Source organism: Corapipo altera, unplaced genomic scaffold, assembly GCF_003945725.1.
Source record: "Corapipo altera isolate COAL_440 unplaced genomic scaffold, ASM394572v1 79, whole genome shotgun sequence".
NCBI lineage: Eukaryota > Metazoa > Chordata > Aves > Passeriformes > Pipridae > Corapipo > Corapipo altera.
In genome coordinates, this window is record NW_020884927.1 from 2,455,813 (window position 1) to 2,476,173 (window position 20,361).

Sequence of the window (20,361 nt, forward strand, 5' to 3'; positions counted from 1 at the left end):
TGCCCAGACTGGGGAAACCACTTCCCAGAGCATCTCCAACCCCAAAGGAAAGGCTTCCAAGCAGCCAATACTGCCACCATTTCCACAAGCACAAAATGCCTGCCCTGGATGCTGTGGGCACAAATATTGTCAGGTCAATGGGTGGTGCCAGGCGAAGAAGGATGCCCAGCATGCCCGCTGCAGATATCCCAGACCCACACAGGAGTTGAGGATGCTGGGGAAAGGTAAGTCAAACATACCAAATTGTGCTTATAATCCCTCAGAGCTCTTCAGGTCCTCCCCACACCATCCTCTCCCAGCCTTCCAGGCACTAGGAAGAGCTTCAGACAGACTGAGGAACAGCAGCAAATATGGGGCAGAGAGGGCTCGGGAACATCACCTTGCTGCTTCTTCAGCAGGAACCATGAGGTTCTTAAGCACTTCCTACCTTCAGGTCCCACCAATAAAACACAAAGTCTTGTTGATAAGAGGCAGAATTTTCACTCAGATCTGGACTCCCAGAACATTTCAGCACTCCATTAAAATTCCACACTGCCACCCTGATCCCAGCCAGGCTGGAAGTAGTACCAGGCTCTTGGAGAAGCACATCTCTGCCCCATAGAGCCACCCTGTGAGGCTCCCAGCCCATCCCTGGCTCTGGGGAGGTACCAGCCCTAACATCTGGTTCCCCTCCCCTCTGGAGGGGAAATCTCAGCACGCACCCTCAGCACAGGCAGTAAGGGTGGGAGTGCTTCATTTTCCTTCAGGCCGAGTTTATATGCAACACAGAGTAGGTGGCTGGCATTTAGCATTAACATTTGTCTCTTTCTAAAAAATTTGTCTCCTTTCCAAATAATGAAATGAAGCAGATATCCTTTTGCAGGAAGAAGAGGAATGCTTCACATGCTGCAGCCCTTGGCTATCCTATTTCCACATACAGTAATGACGTACCCTGCAATAGATGCAGTGGAGGGGAGCTGGACTGCACCCACGGTGAGGACAGACCTGAAAATTAGCTTTCTCTCCTTATTGTGTAGTGTATTTTGACATATATACAGGTGTCTTCTCTGTGTCTGTGCCAGGGGATTTATGCAGAAAGATTCACATGCTGGAAATTGTTCTCTACAGCTGATTTCCCCGAGTGGCCAAAACACACCAGACTCCCCACCAGCCAACCCACTCTCTCAGGTTTTGGAACTTTACCCGGTCTGAACACTGAACTGCAGGGAAGCAGGTGTGCACATCCGCCTACCTGCGGACTGGCGTGTGTCACAAAGTTCATGCCCGGGGCTGAGGACAGAGCGACGGGGTGTGAGCCGATGGAGGATGCGATGACTCTGTAGGGGGAGCCCAGCGCGTTCACCGGGGACCCGATGGCGTTCATGGGCGACGGCAGCGCCCGGGCGGCGTTCGCGGGGGGCTCGAGGTAGTTGTGGTGCCCGTCCACTGAATTTCCCGTGGAAAGGCTCGATGACAGGCTCACAGATGTGGAGCTGGCATGCACGGGGGAATCTACAGGGCGAAGCAGAAAGATTAAATACACTATGAGTATGGCTGACCAGACAGCGATCAGCTGCCCAGCTGTGGTTGTGTCAGCTTAGATGCTGGCCAAGGTTCAAAGCCATGCAAACATGCCTTATGCTATAAAGGGAAAAGAACAAAATGTTGGTTACAGCCCGGGAAATAGAGTTACATACAGCAACAAAATGTAATTTGCAAGCAATGCTTAACAGCCAAATATTCCTTCATTGCTTTGGTGTCTCAGCAGACTTGGAAAAGGCACCGCCTGCCTGCCTCAGGCTGGGTTTCTCTGAACTATTCTCTGAGGTTCCATTTCTTTTGTCCAAGCCAGCTCTAGAGACAGCACACATCTGAAACCCTGAAATCCCCACCGACCAGGCTGGAAACTTCAAATGCTCCCCATGTCTTGTGAAGCACCTTTGCTCCCTGCAATGGCTCTGGCATCACACTTAGCAGGCTCATCCCATGGCTCAGCTCTTCCCCTTCCCACACACTTACATCACCACTGTGCTATTCCAAACGTTCCTCCCGCTCCCAAAGCTGGTTGTCAGCATCTCCAGTCGGAGTTGGAGCAACACAGGACAGAAACTGCCCATGACACAGTAGAAATGCAGATTACAGGACAAGGCACCCACAAAATATTTTGTCCATTATCTTTCCTCACTTATACAAGACAGAGCAGAGGCTGTGGCCACACAGACATGGGTTGGCAAACAGTCTCACAGCCACAAGGAGAGAGAGTTTCCTCCTTCCACACTAAAGAGCTGCAGTTCACATCAAGTTGAGCCTCATATGAGGTTCATGAGATCAGTGTGCCCCTGAGCCCCTCTGAGGAAGAGGTGGCATAGAAAAGCAATATAACCTTGGTCATTGCCACTTCTCTCTGAGGCCAAACACCTCACCCAAGGCCTAAATACTGTCTTCTATAAGGTCAGTCTCAGATATTCAAAGGATATCTGGGCATCAAATGCCCACTAGTCCTGATGGGTTAGGTATGTAGCTGCATTTTAAGGATTTATATGACCTTTTCTCCCTCCCCTAGAATTTACCAACCCCACTTAGCATTAGCTGTCATTAACATTTCCATGAACCATTATTTCTCTGATGGTTTTTCAACACAGGAGATCATTCCCTGGAGTAGCAAGGCAAAGATGTTGTGTGGGAAGGTCACACAGTTGGTTTTTCATGGCTGGCACAGAGGATGTTTGCTCCCATTGCATTTGCAAGTAAGGCAGCACTTTGGTGTTTTGTTTGTTTGTGTTTTTTCCTCCTTTTAACATTATTGCAAAGTTATTTACGTGACAGTGTTTGTTATTCTACCTGAAGTAACAATCAAATCTGATTCAAAGGGAAGATGCACAATAAAGACGGGAAAAGGTCAGCTTGCTGAATAACATTAAAGACATTTGTCAGAGTCAAAGAGGACTCGATCCACCGTTATCAACCCACTTCAGACTTAATTCTGCAGAGGGAGGGGGAGAAAAGGTCTTTGTCAATTCTTGCTTTGGCTTTTTGGATCAATTCTCCCAGTGGGAAAGCGATGTGCAGCAAGAGGAAGTCGGCTTAATGACAAAAGCAGAAGCCTTGGAGGCAGTAAGGCGGTCTGGAGGCAGGGCCAGGGCTCCTGCCTGCTGCCACAGAGTCACCCCACGTCCCCCTGCCACCATCATGGAGACACATGGCCTGTTTTCTGTTGGTAGACAGCAAAATCTCTACCTTGGAATGGCTTCCAAGCACAAAAGCCTTTCAGTCCAGAGACAGCTGCCAGGGTGCCTTTAGGAGTGGGCAGAAGATGTGCTGTTTGCCTGCCCCCCCCTTACCTAAACAAGCACTCAGCTCACAGAGGCACCTCAGAGGTTTCCTGGGGCTTAAAAGGACCATCCTGACTTGTGCCATTATCAGCTTCAGAGAAAAGTGAATGTGTTTTTCATCACCTGTGAGTAGTCTGGTACCGTAACACGCAGTCCTCCCCAGCATCTGTAGCACAGGCTTAGAAAGAATTTGTTTTTATGCCTCTTTAAACAACTAGATAAACAACATCGCCTTTGAGGATTCTCCAGCTTGGAAAATAAGTCATTGAAGGGGAGATTGGGCAGAAATCTATCACACCAGGACAGCTAAGGAGAAGAATGATTCTTCATCCTTTGCCATTAACACAGAAAAGGGCATATTTTGAAAGTATTATGCAGAAGATTTAAACCAATAAGAAAAGACTCCCAGGAGAATTATTCAACTATTTGCATTTATGCCAGACTTTACAGAAATGCTGTCACTCCTAAGTTTCTCCATTAGAACAGCTTCAAGTCTCATAAGGACCAAGAGCAAGGCTTTCATCCAAGGACACTGCTGGCCACGGCAAGCCCAATTGTGTGCTTGTGCCAGTGCCAAGGGGCAACTGTTCCAGGGCTATGTCCAGGGGAATCCCCTAGTCCCCAAGACGGGATCAAAGGTCAAATTCAGGAAGCCTAGAGGGCTTGCCTACCTCACCCCAGCAATGAGACACCAAAGAGGAAGCACGAATGCAGGAAGGAGTGTTTGCTGGTGAAGATGGACAGATAAATGAAAATATGAAAATATCTACTGGAGAGCACAGAGGTTCTGCCAGGGCCTGATGACACGAACCAGATTTAACATGTTTGGTTCCAGAGTGCCTCACCTCACTGTCCTGACAAGGCTCTGACAAACCCATTGGTCAAAGCCATCAGTGTTAACTTTCCACTTACCAATGAACAACTTCATCCTTCTGTTATAAATTGTAATACAAACCCCAGTTAGAAAAGCAGAACAACAACAACAGAAAAAGCCCACAAACAACAAAAAACTTTCACTTCTGGCCCCTTCCTGGGATAAGTTTGCCGAGTCAGTCCCCTGGGAAAGCAAAAAATGCATTCTCCTGCACCTGGGGAAAACTGTCCTCTCAGCTTCTCATTTTCAGGCTGGAATGCTCCAAGAAGGATATAAGAAGTGACTGTTACCAGGCTATCAGCTTGTGAAAGGAACAATTTGCATGGTTGAAAGGAGGTGTGCAGGAAGAGCCATGCCAAAGCATCCTTGACACTGGAATTACTTATTCCTTGAGCTGAGTACCATCAAACTTGTTTCAGTTCAAAGAAGCCAGGGAGGCTTAGACAATGTAGACAGCTGGGACTGCAAGTCTGATTCATTTTGAAAGAAAATAGTTCAACGAAACGATCTGCAGGAAAATATGATGGTCTGTGTCCCACATCTCCCAACAAAAAGCACCCAGAAAGGTCTTGGGTTCACCGGGATGGAATGGTTTTTCTCAAGGTATTTTCTCCCATCACTTGGGAGACAGACAGACAGCAGTAGAGCCAGGCCAGAGAGGAGCTGCCAGAGGGAAGCAGAGGGACAGAGCAGGGTGGACTGAGGAGACAGGACTCAGTCCTGCACACCAGCTCTGGCCGGCTCTGCCTCTCCAGCAGCGTTCGGCACAGGTGACATTTACACAGGCCGGAGCGGCCGCGGCCCGTCCGTCAGGTAATGTGAGGTGACAAGCGGTGCCGGGCAGTCACGAGCTGCGGCGGGGCCCCGCGGAGCACAGGGCAGCCAGCCCTGTATCGGGGGGCCAGGGTTCCGTGGCTGCACAGCCCCTGCCCACAGGCACCAAATACGGCTCCCAGACCAGCCAGGGCCCCCACACCAGCTGGGCAAGGCCAGCTGAGACCCTGCACCAAGCATCAGAGATTGCTGCTGCTTTTTACCGCCTACTCCAGATTCAAGATCAGCTTTTTTCTGGTCCACAAGTGGGGCTGTTTGTGTCTTTCTCCCCTGTTTTCCTCCTCCGTATTAATGCTTGGACAGGTAGTTGAAGAGAGGTTCAGGGAAGCTCAATACTGTGTTTATTTCTCTCCTGGAGGAGCAGGGGAAAAGAGGACAGGAGGATTGTGTGGATTCTCCAATGTGTCTGCTGCAAACATGCAGAGTGTCCAAAGAACCTGGTGCCTCAATCAGCTGTCTGCAAGCTCTCTTGTACAGAAACACACACACACACTCCAGCCTTCTCCTTGGAGGAAGTAAAGCCTAAAAAGAAGGAACTTGCTTCTGGGTGCATCACTGTTTCAAACTGCCTCCGCAAATTATCGCATCATTTGTGGCAGAGAGCAGCTGGAAGTGTGCACACACAGACACAACATCCATCCTGTTGCTTCAGTATCCAGAATAAGGATCATACCCAATGTCAGCATAGACAACTCTGCTGACATTAGAAAATATAAGGAAGAAAGACCCCAAGAAGCAGTCAGTTCTCTGCATTTTGAAAACAGTGCCCTTGAGGACATAAGCAGCAGCATTACACTCACCCACCAGCTGCTGAAGAGGAGCAAGGACACAAAGATTTGACACTGCACTTCCAGCTGTGTTTCACCTAGACCTTAGCAAACTCCTAGTCCAGAGATAGTAAACGTGCATGAATAGCCTCATAAACACCACCTACATCACGGCCGAGGTGTAGGTGTCTGACAGATGCACCTGCAGAGCACAAAACTCCAGGTCCACCACAACAGCCAGGTCTGGGCTAACACAGCTAAACTGAACCAATGTTCAATAGCTTGATAAAGCCACCTCTGATGCCTCTGTGCAGTAAGCACTTCACATGTAAAGCTGGGGCAGGCATGGAAGCAGAGACTCTTCTTCTGTAAGAGTGCACAAGTCACCCCAAATACCTTGGCAAAGGAAGTAGGAAGAGAAGCACCCAGGATTCAACCAATAAAGCTGTCTTGACTTTCAAACAAATAATGGCAGGAAATCCCAGTCTCAGCAACTACATGGAATGTGGAATGACAGTGCAGAGACCAGAAACACCCAAGCACTACATGCACTGTCTGTTTAACCAACACAGGTAGTAAGTTTGTTCTGGTTAATGCCCCTTCAGCTCTTCAGCAAATCCTTGACAAAAGAAATACCATGTTAAACACTGGGGTCTTTCTTCAACTAAGGCCCAAAGTAATCCTTGGAGCTCCCTGGTAAACCTAGAGATGTTGATGATATTTCAACATTCAGAGTTTTGTTTTTCATATCAGAGAGAATCAAAAGCTGGCAGTCTTCAAATAATGAAAAACACAGTTATGCTCCTGAGGCCTCAGATACACATAGAAAAGGTTCATTTCACTGGCACAAACATTTAAAGGTGTGAGTCGCCCTGCCTGACACATGACTTTGCAGATGCTTCATCCTCCGCAGATCAGAAAGCACCAAGAAGTGGGAAGAGACATGCACAGAAGGGCTGATTTCAGTAGAGGAACACGGGTGTGTGTGGGAGGTACAGCCTGGCAGGCATCTCGTCCTTGGGCATGACCTTAAAGGGGAAATACCTGTGAGAAACACTCCTGAAATGATGTTGTCACGTAGCAGGGTACCCACGTTAACTGGAATCAAGTGAAGTGTTGCTGCTATGACTGCAGAAGTAGATTTTGTTTAATACACAGATGATAAACTGAAAAACTATTCCCTTTCTGGTAACTTTTTTAACTGTCCAAGCAGATTCCCACAGAGAGCACAGAGTGCCACGCTAATATCCTACACAAAGGTTAGTGGTGTTACCTTGCTTTTAAGGTCCAGTAACCTCTGCACTTCCATCTTCTCGCTCCACTCTAAATCAATAAATAATGCAGCCTATTCCAACATCAAGGAGCAAAACTTTCTGGAGGTGTGCTGGCACATATGTGAGCAAGGGCTTCTCCAACAGGGACCTGCACAGGGCAGCAGAAAGTTTCCTTCAGCTCTCTGGGTAGTGGGGAGACATGCTCCTGCTCCTCTTTGGTAATGTTGTGCTTCCCTTGCAAACACGGACGATCCAAAACCCAGCCACAAGCAGCCCTGTGTCTTGTCCAAATGTCCTTGGACATATTAAGCTATTGACCCACTGTCCAATTTCAGTCAAATCAGGCCAAGACCTCAAAATAGCATCTGCTGCTGAGCCTGCATCAGGGCAAAGACTCCTTTAGCAACTGCACATCAGGTAATTAAAAAAGAACTGCAAGCCAGATTTACTCACCCTAACAAGGTATCACATCCCCCTGGTGACCACAGTAACACATAAGAGTTAGATAAAGTTTCTCATCTCAAAAAAAAAAAAAAAGAAAAGGTTGTTGAATTTAAGGCCTAAAGGGTTTTTCATGATTGTTTGGTAAGATTTCCCACTTGGCCAGCAGCCACAAGGAAACAAAAATGCACAAATCCCTACAGTTGTCTTTAAACTCCTGGAGAGGCTACAGGTCCCCATTAGAAAGGATCCCACTGGCTGCAAGCTTTGTGGATGCCCCAGGCAACTAAGACAAGTGTCTCCTGCTTTAAAAAAATAAAAAATTTAAAACAAATCTGCATTTTCCTAGCTGCAGGAGTTGCCCAGTCACTGGATTTTCTCACACCTTTGCTGAGTCAAAGAGCCTTCTTCCATCTTGGCATCCAGAGTTACAGGAATAGACACAGCAAGCTATGACGTGCAGGAAAAAAGCATCCTGCAGGTCACAAAACCTGGGATCATCACACGTGAAAAAGGTGCCAGCCAGCCAGGCAGCAGCCCCACTCCAGGCACAATCTGGGTTTTCCTCTCCCTATCCCCAAAACGACCTGGCCTAACCCCGCTTTGCTTGGGAGAGCTGACAAGATTGCAGCCGGAGGTGGTGTGGCCACAGGCCAAGTTACATGAGTACTAATAAAAGAGACTTTGTGGAGGAGCCAAGTTAGTTCTTGTCCCCAACCAACTGTGCCAGAGAGTGCTCAGAGAGAGAGGACAGCCAGCACAGCATCTTTCCTTGCCCTGGGAGTTGGGCTTTGGGTGAAATGCATCCTTCAGGAGAATAAAAACACGTTTTGAAACCCTTTTTTTGCTCCTATAGCTCAACCCTAGAGCACATCTCCTGCTTTAGATGTTTAAGGGTGACTCATCTGAACACTTTCCCTGGTATTCTACAAACTCAACTGTAACATCTTAGAGTCTGTTTGTCCTTTTCACATCACAAATCATGTGCTTATGACCAATTTGTATATGTACTTTCTCAGACAAATTTGGTGGCATTACTCAGGTAGCTACAATCAAAGTGTTATACACACACCATTGAAAACATATACTTTATTTCTGACTTAAATGCAGATAAAGTTAAGGTAAAGCATATGTAACAGCCACTTGAATGCAAAAAAAGGCAGCAAGTACATGTTGGGTTTTTTTACTTTTTTCTCCCATTATGCTCAAAATAAAGTCCAGAATTTCAGGTAATCTGAAATGCAATAAGATCTAGACATGCCAAACAGCAGCAGTCACTTCACCTTAACTTTGCCCTCCAGCAACACAGTGCAAGAACAATGAATGTTACAAGCTGACAGCCCAGCATGGACACAACCCTTTTCCACCACCCTGATGTCCCACTTCACACAGGACCAGGAATAGTTTCATAGCTATTTTAAAGGAGGGAGTAGCAAGGACCATGAACATATTGCAGGTCTGATGCAGATGCAGGCTGCCTGCATGGGCTTTGTGGTGAGGATCCCAAGATGATGGGAAGCTGCCACACATCCCCTCCATCCGTGGTCACCATGCTCTCTCCTGCTTCATCCCTCTCAAAGCCTGACTACCCTCTCGCACAGCCCATGGGCCCTAAAAAGTTATCTGGCCAGAGCAGCTACTGCTTTCTCGACCAGCCCAAAAATCCCTCTCAGCAGACCCAACAATCCAAGGAAAGGCAGCTCTCACACCATCAAGATGTCTCAGGGTCATGGAAACCCTCTGGCTTTGAGGGGAGTGCAGGTGTCAGTGGTAACCTGTATCCAGGGACCACAGGACAGCCTGCAGTGACTGCTTTAAAGCAGCCCTAACAAAACTTGGCCAATGCTTTTGCATCTCTGTCAGTTCACCTGCAGAAATCACCTCTGTTTCTAACACCAAGTTACAAGTAGGGTAAAACACCAGTTAAACATACTTTTAATGAAAGCTGAAGTCCCAATATATTGAGCTGTTGGTGGGATGGAGAATAGCCCCTTCACCTTTATTAGTGGAACAGAAATCCCTCTGTTCCTACTATCATTTTCCTCTCCTAGAAATTTCCCAAAGGCTCTTCTGAGCACTGTGACCCCTGTCCCTACAGGGATCTGTGCCTGGTTTCTCTGAAGATCAGTTTGAATGTCACTTTTCTTTCAGTTCCTTGCAAATCTGTAATACTCAATAAATTAAACACAAATAACACTTTCATTGTTTTGGTCTTATTGCAGCAATAGGAGAGAGTTCAGCTTGTCTTTGCTTGTTCCTTAAAAACACCAGTGAGCAATAGATTCTTCCAACGAGTCATCTCTTTTCTGCAGAAACAGCCTAAAAAGGTATTTTGGAAAGTCAAGCGCTTGTGAAACTTGCAGATGACTTGATGCAATACCAGTGACTTTTCTGGAGTTGGAGAATTACCAGAGGTGAGCATCTGGTGCAAGAGGGAGGGGGGAAAAAACATACACATAGTGGGAACATCCCATGTGCAATTCCATGTCTGCATGAACCTTTTCTCTAGCAGAGAAATAACAGGCTGATGTACACAGCCTGGGGGCCTCCAGAGCAAGACTTGGAGGCATTTACCCACCTTCAAGGGCTGGGAACAAGTTTTCCATAGTAAGACTTTCCACATCCATAAATAACAATGCATCTAAATTTCCTGGAGCAGCACCAGTACTTCTGTTAGCAGTCAATACATGGGTGCTCCCAACCCCTTACAGCCAAGCACTCCAACCTGTCCACTCCCTGCCTTGGTTGGGGAGCACCCAACAGATCCTCAACCTCTTCCCCACGTTAGGACAAGAGAAATAACTTCAGATAAAAATAATGAGCTAGCTCCAGTAATTCCAAAGTCCATTTCCCAAGAGCAGCTGTGGTTTCTGCAACCAGAACTCGCTCACACCAGTGTGCATGGGGGTATCACAGCCCTGCAGCCCCAGCCCTTTACTGTCTCCCTGGGCAGCCTCATTTGGCTAATCTGACACAGCTTCACACGATTATGGTGGTATCTGTGTCACAAGAGCAGGACATAGCCACCAGGCAAGGAAAGAGCCCGCTTAAGATTTTCTTGGGGGGTGCTTTATGTTCTAAAAGTAATTTTTTCCTCTGACAACTTAATAAAAACGAAATCTAAAAGATGCTTACTGGGTTTAATCCTGCTCTTTCAATGAAAAGATTCAGTCCCTCACACGTGGACACATGCATGCATCACCCAAATTATATACTAAACTTCAAAGCAGAGTGCAATGGTTTGACTCAAGCCTGCATAATTTCAGGCAGCCTGGTTTGGCTGTGCAGAAGTTCACAGCACACATAACCACAGGACAGCTTCAACCACAAGCACACAGGCACCGCAGGTTACAGCCACATACGAGCTAGGTTAAACACGTTTTTAAATTCCCTTTACCCCCCCTCACAGTCCTACTGTGGGATCAGTTCCTCCACCTAACCCAGAAGGCACAGATTGCAAACGCAAGTAAAATACTTACTGCCAAAGCCTGCGGGAAACTTAATGAAGTGAGGATAATTCCCATACATGTTTAATCTTCAGTTCATCGCTTGCCTTTCTAAACACAACTGCCTGCTCTAACTTCAAAGCTGCCCGGAGCGCAGAGCAGCCCGCCGGGGTCGGGACATGGCTCTGCAGGAGCAGGGGCTCTCGGAGGGTGCCAGGGCAGCTGCCTCCTCCCGTGGCCTCATCCTTGCTTCACGCCGGCAGCAGCTGCTCGCCGGGATGAGACATGCTCTTGTTCTCCGCCGCTCAGGGCTGGCTCCCGTACTCAGCTGTCTCGGCTCCCCGCAAATTCACGGCGGACCGTCCAGGGAGCATAATCGCCCGGATAAGATGCCAATCAATGCATGACGGCTCCGGTATAGATCAGAAATTGGGAGGAGGGGGAGAGGTTAAGTCGTTTAGGGGAGGAGCATCGTGGGGAAGGAGGCGGCGGGGGGGCTTTGCTTTTCCACCAGTGGAGACTCGCTGCAGTCTATTAGTTAAACCAGCCCCAGCCATGTGGAGGGTTCTCCGGCCAGGCGAAGGACCAGCCCTCACCCAGATGATGACGATGATGATGATGATGGGCTGGCCAACAGCTCATGTGCAACCAACCCAGCGCTTTGGGGCTAGGGCTGTGCGGGAACAGAGCTTCACACTCCCATCCCACACCAAACCATGCCTCAGCTGTGCTCCCAACATCGTGTCATGGCCCTGTGGTGCTGGACTGCAATTACCCCCAGGAAATGTAGCCCTGATGGGCTGAGGAGATCCAGGACCTTCTTGGGGCTAGTGGAGCTAGAAGTTCAATTCCCATTCCCTAGTCCACCCAAAGGAGTCCAAAAAACACCCAAATCACACAAAAAAAGCATCATTAGCCAGTTGCTAAAGCTGCATGGGATGAGAAGAGGTGGGACACAGGACAGAACCCTGGGGGCTCAGTCTGTGCCACACAGAGTCAGTAAAGTGTTCACAGCCATGGCAGCAGAGTGCAGTATGCTTCACAGACAGTCCCATACTTACATCCATAACTTCAGTTTAATGCCTACTCATCCTGACAATGAAGTTCTGCAGAAAAAGGGTAGAAATAAGCAGAAATAAGTAGCCAGTTGCCAGACTGGGGCAAAGCTACATGCAGTCTCCAGCACTGCCTCCTCCTGGTACTCTGAAGCAGGAGTAGTTCCCTGCCTCACGAGCCCCCTACCAAACCCATGCAATTCTGGGGAAAGGCAGGGATGCAGGCAACAGCACAGCCCTCTATTTCTGGTTTCTGATCTGGGAGACTTCAAATGAAGTCACCTCAAAGGAATGGAAGAGAGAAGAATTTTGCTAAAGGTTATAAAGCAAACAGAGACCAAGACCACATGTGTGTCGGAAGAAAAGATGGGTTGCAGCCCTATTGTTGGCACAAGTCACGTGGCAGAGAAAGGGGGCACTGGGCTAGCAAGGGACTTTGCCTTCCCAGGGAAAGCACAAACCATCCCCACATACAGGATGGAGAGCATGCCATGCAAACAGCAAGACAACATGAGGGAAGAGCAGATTAGGATGTTTGGCATCCTTCAAGGGCCTTCTGGCACTTGGCTCCCTTCCGGACACCCAAGGACCCATGCTGCCCTTTGGCACTAAACATGCTGGAAGAAAGGCATGGAATATGCCAGCCCAGCAGCAGCTCAGGCAGATGCTGACTGAGGTGCTGTCAACCCTGAGATACCACGTGTGCAGGAGAAGGAAAGGTTACCCTTGTTAGCTCTGTTTCTTCCTTCGCTCTCAGACATTGCCATATCCATTTATCTCTAGCTAGAGTTTAAGCAAGGGAAAGGGCTTTTCCCTCCCTCATATTAACAACTTTAAATTACTTTTAAAAGGTGATTTGGTTTCCTCCCATTTCTGCTCTGCACCTGTGTTTGATGACTTGGTTATGTGCAGTATCAGGAGGATACTGTGACATGGATGTACAGCTCTTTACGGGCAGCAGTTACATCATATCAACTCCAGGACTTTTGAGTTTACCTGGGAATGGGAAGGCAACACTTGGGAGTGCATCTCCGTGTAGCAGAACGAGTGGATAACCTGCCTGCTGTCAAGAGTGAGGAGGTTTGCAGGCAGTAGTATCAGCATTCTGTATAGCCCATTAGCTCTAGCACAGGTTTACACACGCTGGCTTTTTCTCACAGATTAAAAAAAAAAAAAAAAAAGGAGATCAGTATTCAGAGTAGGTTCTACTGAGGCAAAAAACCCAAGCAACTGCAGTCTCACAGGGGGAATACAAACAGCAGAGATCACTCTTGTATCTTCTATCTGGCCACCTTTCACATCTCATTTGTTTTATTGCACAAACATTAATGGCACTGCAGAACTGTTTCAGGGGAGAACAAGCAGCCGAGCACCACGGTTACACATCTCAAGGTTTGAGTTCCAGGGAAGGGAGACCAGAGGGTTTGATAACCACCACAAGAGCATAACACAGCAGTGTCTAACTGTGGTGCCATGTCCTGTCCCACTCCCTGTTCAGCTGAGCTTGTGTCCTCCCCTGCCACCACTGCAATATACAACAAGGACATCCCCAGCAAACACCCTCAGCAAGGGCCAGTCATCCAGCCAGTGTTCACAGACACATCCAGGTGCAGAAGATGTAGGCACAGCTCCTATTTCAGTGGATGCTGCCCCACATTCCACCCTGTCTAATCCGAGCAACATCAGTCCCAGAAACTGCAGGGTTTCTAACCTGTAGGAAAAGTTTGCTATTTCAGGATAACACTGGCTTTGCTTCTGGTGCTGTCCTTTAACAGGCACACCGGGGATCGTTGTTGGGGCCAGGAGACAAGAGCCAGGCACAAGCCAGGGATGCCTCAATGCCTCACAGGCAGAGACCCAGGGCACTGCTGAGGAACAGGCTGCAAGGTGGCTTGTTTCAATCTCCGGATAGAAAATTGGATTTCTCAGCAGAGCAAGTTTTTTTCCTCTGTGACAAGACTGAAAGAAACATTTTTCAATCAAAAACCCCAGCAAACAATCTGCTTCCAAAAGAAGTGATTTTCACACCCACACCCTCAATAAGATCCAAGATTTCCACATAAGAGAGGGACTTTGTGCAGCCCCACACAACAACCTGCCAGGAAGATGTTTTCCTGATGTGGTGTTACAGGAAAACTCTGGCATGATGGGAAGCCTGCCTGTCCAGCACCCCCTCAGAGACCTTTCCTATCATCTGTCCATCACCCTGCAGAGATGCACCAGGGCCATCTATCCCCAGTCCCCAAGTGCCCACCAGCACTCAGAACCGAGACGCTGTTTTGAGACAAATCCACTATTGCACAACAGTTCTACTTCCACCTGCTTGAGTCACACCTCCCTATCTTCCCAGGCTGGTTCATTCCTTGCCCTCAGGCCAGACAAGAGGGTTGTGCCCTCGCCAAGCAGCCGTGGGACAGAGCAGGGCAGAGCCAAGCTGCATGTTCAGTTCAGCCCCAGCAGCTCTGGGCACAGGGAGGTGTGAGCAGTGAAGCAGCTTTGCGTTCTAAGCACCAACTGTGCTGAGATTTACTAGTACCATTAATTCTTACCCACCACACGGGATCTCAGCAGCTTTAACTCCATGCTAATGAAGTTTTAGTAGGGAATTATTTTTATTGATCTGCCCAGAGCAAAGAGCCTGATTTTAGTCCAGCTCTGTCAGCACACCCTTCCCCATAGCTCTTTTCTTTCAGCTTAAAAGAAAGGGGAGAGGAAAGAAGACAAAATATCTCTGAGCTCCTTAAAAAGGTTGGCAGTCCCAAGCAGTAAGTGGATTACTTTATTGATTTTTAGCAGATCTGGGTTAGTGAGTGCTTAGTGCTGCAGAACACATGCACACACTGAGCAACTTCAAGGAAAGCCCTCCAGGCCCTTTCCTCAGGCAAGTCAAGCATCAGGCAATTAACTTAGGAGACTACCATAGATTTTTGAGTGTGGAGAAGCTCCAGCCCCTGTACCCAAATCAGTCTGTGACAGACAGACTCCAGGAGCCAGTCCAGTCTCTCTTAAGCAGTGCTGCAGGACCATACAGGAGGCAGCCCCCCAGTTTCTACTAGAATAGAATAATGCACTGCTTCAAGTTATTGAATGTTTTTATTCCACCACCTCCCCTTATGTAAAAGGAGAAGACATTATGACTGCCACTGTCAATTTAGGAAGGAAAACTATTGCCGTGCTGCACCCAGATGGGACTCAGTGCTGCTGATGGGCATCCAGCAGCCACACCTGGGGGCATCAAGCAGTGCTGCTCGAGCCAGCCAAGAAGCTAATGTCCTGTTGAGATCCCCAACTCACCTCCCAGTTAGCTTTCCAAGGCCACTGTACTGCAGACAGTACTTCAGCAGCATGTTGGAATAGCATCTCAAAGAGCTCTTGGTACTACTCCACCAAACCTTTTAGGATGCTGGTCTCTGGCACCAGACCCTAAACATGGAAGGCTTACCATTTATTCCACCCTGCACCAGAACCAGGAAAGCTAAAAATTAAACATGGTCCCTTTTCCTTTCCTTTGAACCAGGAAAATGCCAAACATGACCAAGAATTCCATCAGGCCCCCATCCCATCTCTGTTTAAAGACAAAGGCATTCTATGTTTATGCTGATGTCACATGTAGGACCAAATAAAAAGATGGCAGCTCTCATAATCCTACAGCTGCACATGTATCTTCCTCCTGACACTGCTCCAGAATGAGAGGCTCCCAGAGAAAACCCACTGCCCATGGGGTGTTGCTGTTAGAGCTGGGCCTCCCTTCACAGGGCTAATAAGTAGCAATAGGGGCTACCAGGTTGAGAGCCCCAGGAGCTAAAATGCCCATTTTCCTCCCTGCTGGCCTCCAAGGGCAGACACACAGACACCAAGTGACACGCTCAGAGCCAAACAGGGTCATTAGCAAAGCAGGGACTTGAATATGGGTTTCTCCAGGCTAACCAGTGGACTGAGCCAACCTTATTCATTTGTTTTACTGGTTGGCATTGGCCTGGCACAGGCAAAAGTCATCAAAAGGCAAGGTGCCTCCTGTGATTCCCTGGAGATGGAGAGAAAGGGGGCTGCTGCATCAGCCCTTCCCCACCTAGCCCTGCCCTTTCTCACCACTGTCTCATGTCCAGCAATAACCACAGACACCAAGCTAATGAAATTACCCCCAGAGCCCCACCAGGCTAATGCAATTACCAGCAGGAGCACATTCAAACACCAGCACCACAACCACACCTGCAGTAACACAGTCTGCCCTCTCCTTCTCCCCAGGCCTTCCCTATCTCTCCCCGAGCCCTACAATTGCCACCTAACATGTCCTCTCCCCAAGGTCTGGAGGGCAGGGGCCACCATTCCCAGTGCCAGGCTGCTCCAGGGAGGGCACTGCCTACCTTGCAGGAAGCACCGTCCCACGCAGCCAAGCGCAGCCTCTGAGGGCAAATAATTCCCAGCGTGTTTAAACCTTGGGAGACCTTCAATTACCAGCACCATAATGAGGCCCTGGACACTAATCAGCAGTGTCACTGAATCCTCTTACGCCTGCCTAAGCACCTCCAGCAGCTTTGCTGGTTGCAGAGCCCAGCTGCCCACTCCTGCAGGGAATTACCTCCCCAGACAGGCACCAGTGGTGACACATGCATATTTTGACACAGGTGCAGGCAAGACACTTACTGACATTGGTGCCAGCATAACAAGAGATACCCGAGCAAGGCCTCTGCCCAGCCCAGAGGGCACCTGGGACCAAGCCCACACCGGAGATGCAGCGGAGTAGATAAATATTACTAAACTAGTAGAGAAGATATTTTAATGCTACTGCTCCCTATTTGAGATGCAAAGGGCAGATTTACATCTGTACCATCAAGCCAAGCTCCTTCCCTGAGATGCTCCAAGAGAGTTTTGAGCTCCTAACTGTGGATGGCAGGTGACCCCGTCTCGCTTCGCTCCTCTGCTCTGGCACTCGTTCACGGGGTGACAGGCAGCTCCCTCCGCACATCCGCTCTGACTCACGCTTTCTTCTCCAACAATACACTTTTTAATATCATGCAGGGAGCAAAAACAACAGGTCCACTATAACGCCGAGATATCCCGAGGCAGAAAATCCATTCGGAGCCCAGCTAGAGAGAGTCAAGTCAATTAGACACTTTCTGGGGCGTCAAGCTGCCAACAATCGCAGCCTTTGTACCAGGGAAGAATCACTGCCTATGTGCTTCCCAGCGACTCCCCCTTGACAGAGCAGAGAGGTCAGCAGTGGTAGCGTCATGGAAAAGCAGGCAACAAAGTATTCCTGGGAAGGTGGATCTCAAAAAGTAGCCATTTGGACCCTCTGAAAAATATTTTTTTTTGTCAAAAGCATCCATTGCTTTGAGTTGGGTTTGCAAGGGAATAAGCAAGCCCATAACTGATCAAGGGAAGCAAGTTGTGTAATCTTTTTGGATTTCAGTAAAGATTTCTATACTGTCTCTCCCAGCATGTTTCTGAACAATATGGCCAGCCCACAGCTGGATAAACACATCAGGCAGCGGGTGAGCTATTGGTTCACAGAGTGTGACACTGAATGGGGGTAACATCAGACTGGCCACTTGTCACTAGTGGGGTTCCACAGGGCTCCATCTTGGGCCGAGTGCTCTTCAACATCTTCATAAATGACTTGGACGCAGGACTGAAAGGGACACTGAGCAAGTTTGCAGATGACAAAAAACTGGGAGGAGCTGTTGGCTCCCTCGAAGTCAGGGAGGCCCTGCAGAGAGACCTTGACAAATCAGAGGACTGGGCAGTCACCAACCAGAGGAAGTCCAACGAGGGGAAGTGCCGGATTCTGCACCTGGCATGGGCCAGCCCTGGATGTACTGGGGAATGAGATGCTGGAAAGAAGTGCTGGGAAAGGGACCTGAGGGCCCTGGTCAATGGCCAGTTGGCCATGAGTCAGCAGTGCCCTGGCAGCCAGGAGGGCCAACCATGTCCTGGGGGGCATCAGGCAAAGCATCACCAGCCAGGCGAGGGAGGGGAGTGTCCTGCTCTGCACTGGGGCAGCCTCACCTTGAATATTATGGCAGTTTTGGGTAGCATAATGTAAGAAAGATATTAAGCCATTAGAGAGTGTCCAAAGGAAGGCAAAAAAGATGGTGAAGGCCCTTGAGGGGAAGCCGTGTGAGGAGCAGCTGAGGCCACTTGTTCTGTTCAGTCTGGAGAAGAGGAGGCTGAGGGGAGACCTCATCTGCTGGACCTGGCACGTGCTGAAGGCCACCAGAGCTCAACACAGGGTGGGAAAGGTCTTGTCACAGCATTGCCCTGCACAAGGCCACAAAGGGCTCCCACCTGCATCCTCCCAGCAGGTGCCACAGCCTGCTGTGCACCTGGGGGCTTTGCTTGCTACTCTCGTGCTGCGCATCCCCACGTTCATGCTTTTACATTTCCTCCTGCCTCGGCAAGTGCAAAACTCCAGAGACAACCTGTCAATCTCCATCACATCCGGCTGCCTCAGATGGTCTATTTATACCAGACAGGCAAATGTGGCTGTCTTGGAGTTCAAGGTAACAAGGGTTATTCCTGCACTGAGTAGCTCCTTTCTCAGGGGAGGAAGGCTTGAAGGTATCCAAGAGGAACAGTTTCACCTCAAGGGCTAGCACCAATACCTTCACAGCTGAGGGCACAGCCATGGGTCCCAAGGTCCAAGCCAGGCCCCAAAAGCCCAGAAGGTTGATAATTGTCATAAAACACCTAGTCCCAGGACCCTCTGTATCCTGCCATGGGAGGGGGGAGATCAGCATGTGCTTTTGGATTTCTAATCCAGGTCTTTCCAAGCCAGAAAGGCCACAGCTTCAAGCTTGCACACACTTTGTTTCACCACTGAGCACTGCCTGGATCAGGTGTGAGCATCTGACTTCACACTGTCACATTAATGCCATAGTGAGGGCTCCAGCTTTCTCTGAATCACTCCTGTCTCTCCTTTTATGTCTCCCATACAGCCTGCTCTCTGGCAGCCAGCATATCTGATCCAGGATAAAGCCTGCCTTATCAAATTGGCCCATTACTGCCATTTGAAAAGATCTGTGGAAGGAGGCAGCATTACACCAGATTAGCACTGTGACTCACACAGCCACAGAGCTTTTGATCTGGACTAAGGGCCCAAAAGCCACATTCACCATGTCACTAAGGTGCAGCTCCTGTCGGCACTTCTCAGCCACCTGCCTTTGAGTTTAGTCCTTCCTCCAGCCAAAGAGACATTTTTATAAGCCACAGTGGGGTGGTGGGGCTGCTGTTCCTCTTATAGGATGCTTGCAGCTCCTTGGGAACCAGACAGCTTACTTGGATCCCACTTCATTTCTGCAGATGCCACTGGCTCATTAATCCCTTTTTCAGTAGATTTCAGCCTGTCCATTGGGTCCCCTGAAAGCAGAGAAGGAAATCAAATACCACAAAAACCCAAGTGTGTCTGCACGAGAGGGAGAGGCAGGTTTCTCAAAGCTTTGCTGTCTTCTCTAATGCACAAAAATCACCGGTTTCTGTAATGACACAATCTTCCTGGGGATGGCTCTCCTGAGCTCCACTGAGTTTCAAGCAGTCTTGAATACTCTGATACAGCAAACCTGGCCTAGCACTACCAGCACAGCAATCCTGCACACTGCAAGCTCCCAGCTCACATCTAAGATGCCTCTCAGTCACCAGGGGAAAAAAACCCAGCCCCAGCACATCCCCAGTCAATAAGCCAATCCCTATCTTTGCCTAAAGGCACACCCATGTCCATGCTCTGCTGCAAACATGCCTTTGCAGCCTATTCCCAAACACCAGATCCAGAGGCATGGCATTTGGAAGAAATGAAGCACAACCAAGTTTTGTTGCCCAAGCACATGAGGCATAAAATGCATTTAAGATGAGCTGAAGCCCAAAGAACCCCCTTCATTAACTGGCAGTAAAAAAAAGACAGGAGGGGGGATATAAAGACCTTACCTTAGCCCTCACTGTCTCTGCCTCCACTGGTGGCTCAGACCACTCCACCCTTGGTAGTTTGCATCTGACCCCTAAGCCATGCAGGCATTTCCAACTCACAGAAACCCAACAGGTTCATTTTGAGATCATCTCCTTTTAGGTACAACCAATTTCAGTTCCAGAATCTGCCAGCCCAGTCTGTTTGGCATTCAGAGGACTGAGCCATCTCTTTGCCTTGCCCACACAGACATACATCTCTCATTGTTGTTCTAGCAGCTATCCTTCCTCAGGACTGGCCTTCCAGTGGCAGCAGAAGGGAGACAAACACAACATGAAACTTAGCCAAAATGTTCACCCACAAGATCAGTTCCTCAATGTTTCCCTGTAGAAAATGTTTAAAACCCTCCCTGTGCAACCAAGGGGTGGTTAAGGAGCCAGCTACAGTGAGCATGTCTCTCCT

General features: G+C 48.8%; 1 protein-coding gene across 4 annotated transcripts in view; it reads right to left on the reverse strand.

Moving 5' to 3' along the window:
- The window catches only part of RXRG (retinoid X receptor gamma), a 48,046-nt gene that overhangs the window by 10,354 nt on the left and 17,331 nt on the right, over positions 1-20,361 (reverse strand). For 3 of the 4 annotated variants that reach the window (XM_027658614.1, XM_027658615.1, XM_027658617.1), the window contains one exon: positions 1,232-1,491. In XM_027658614.1, coding sequence (XP_027514415.1) covers positions 1,232-1,491 — 260 coding nt within the window. Of the gene's footprint in view, positions 1-1,231; positions 1,492-10,980; positions 11,160-20,361 lie in introns of those variants that run through there. The other variant, XM_027658618.1, reaches the window with a different exon arrangement.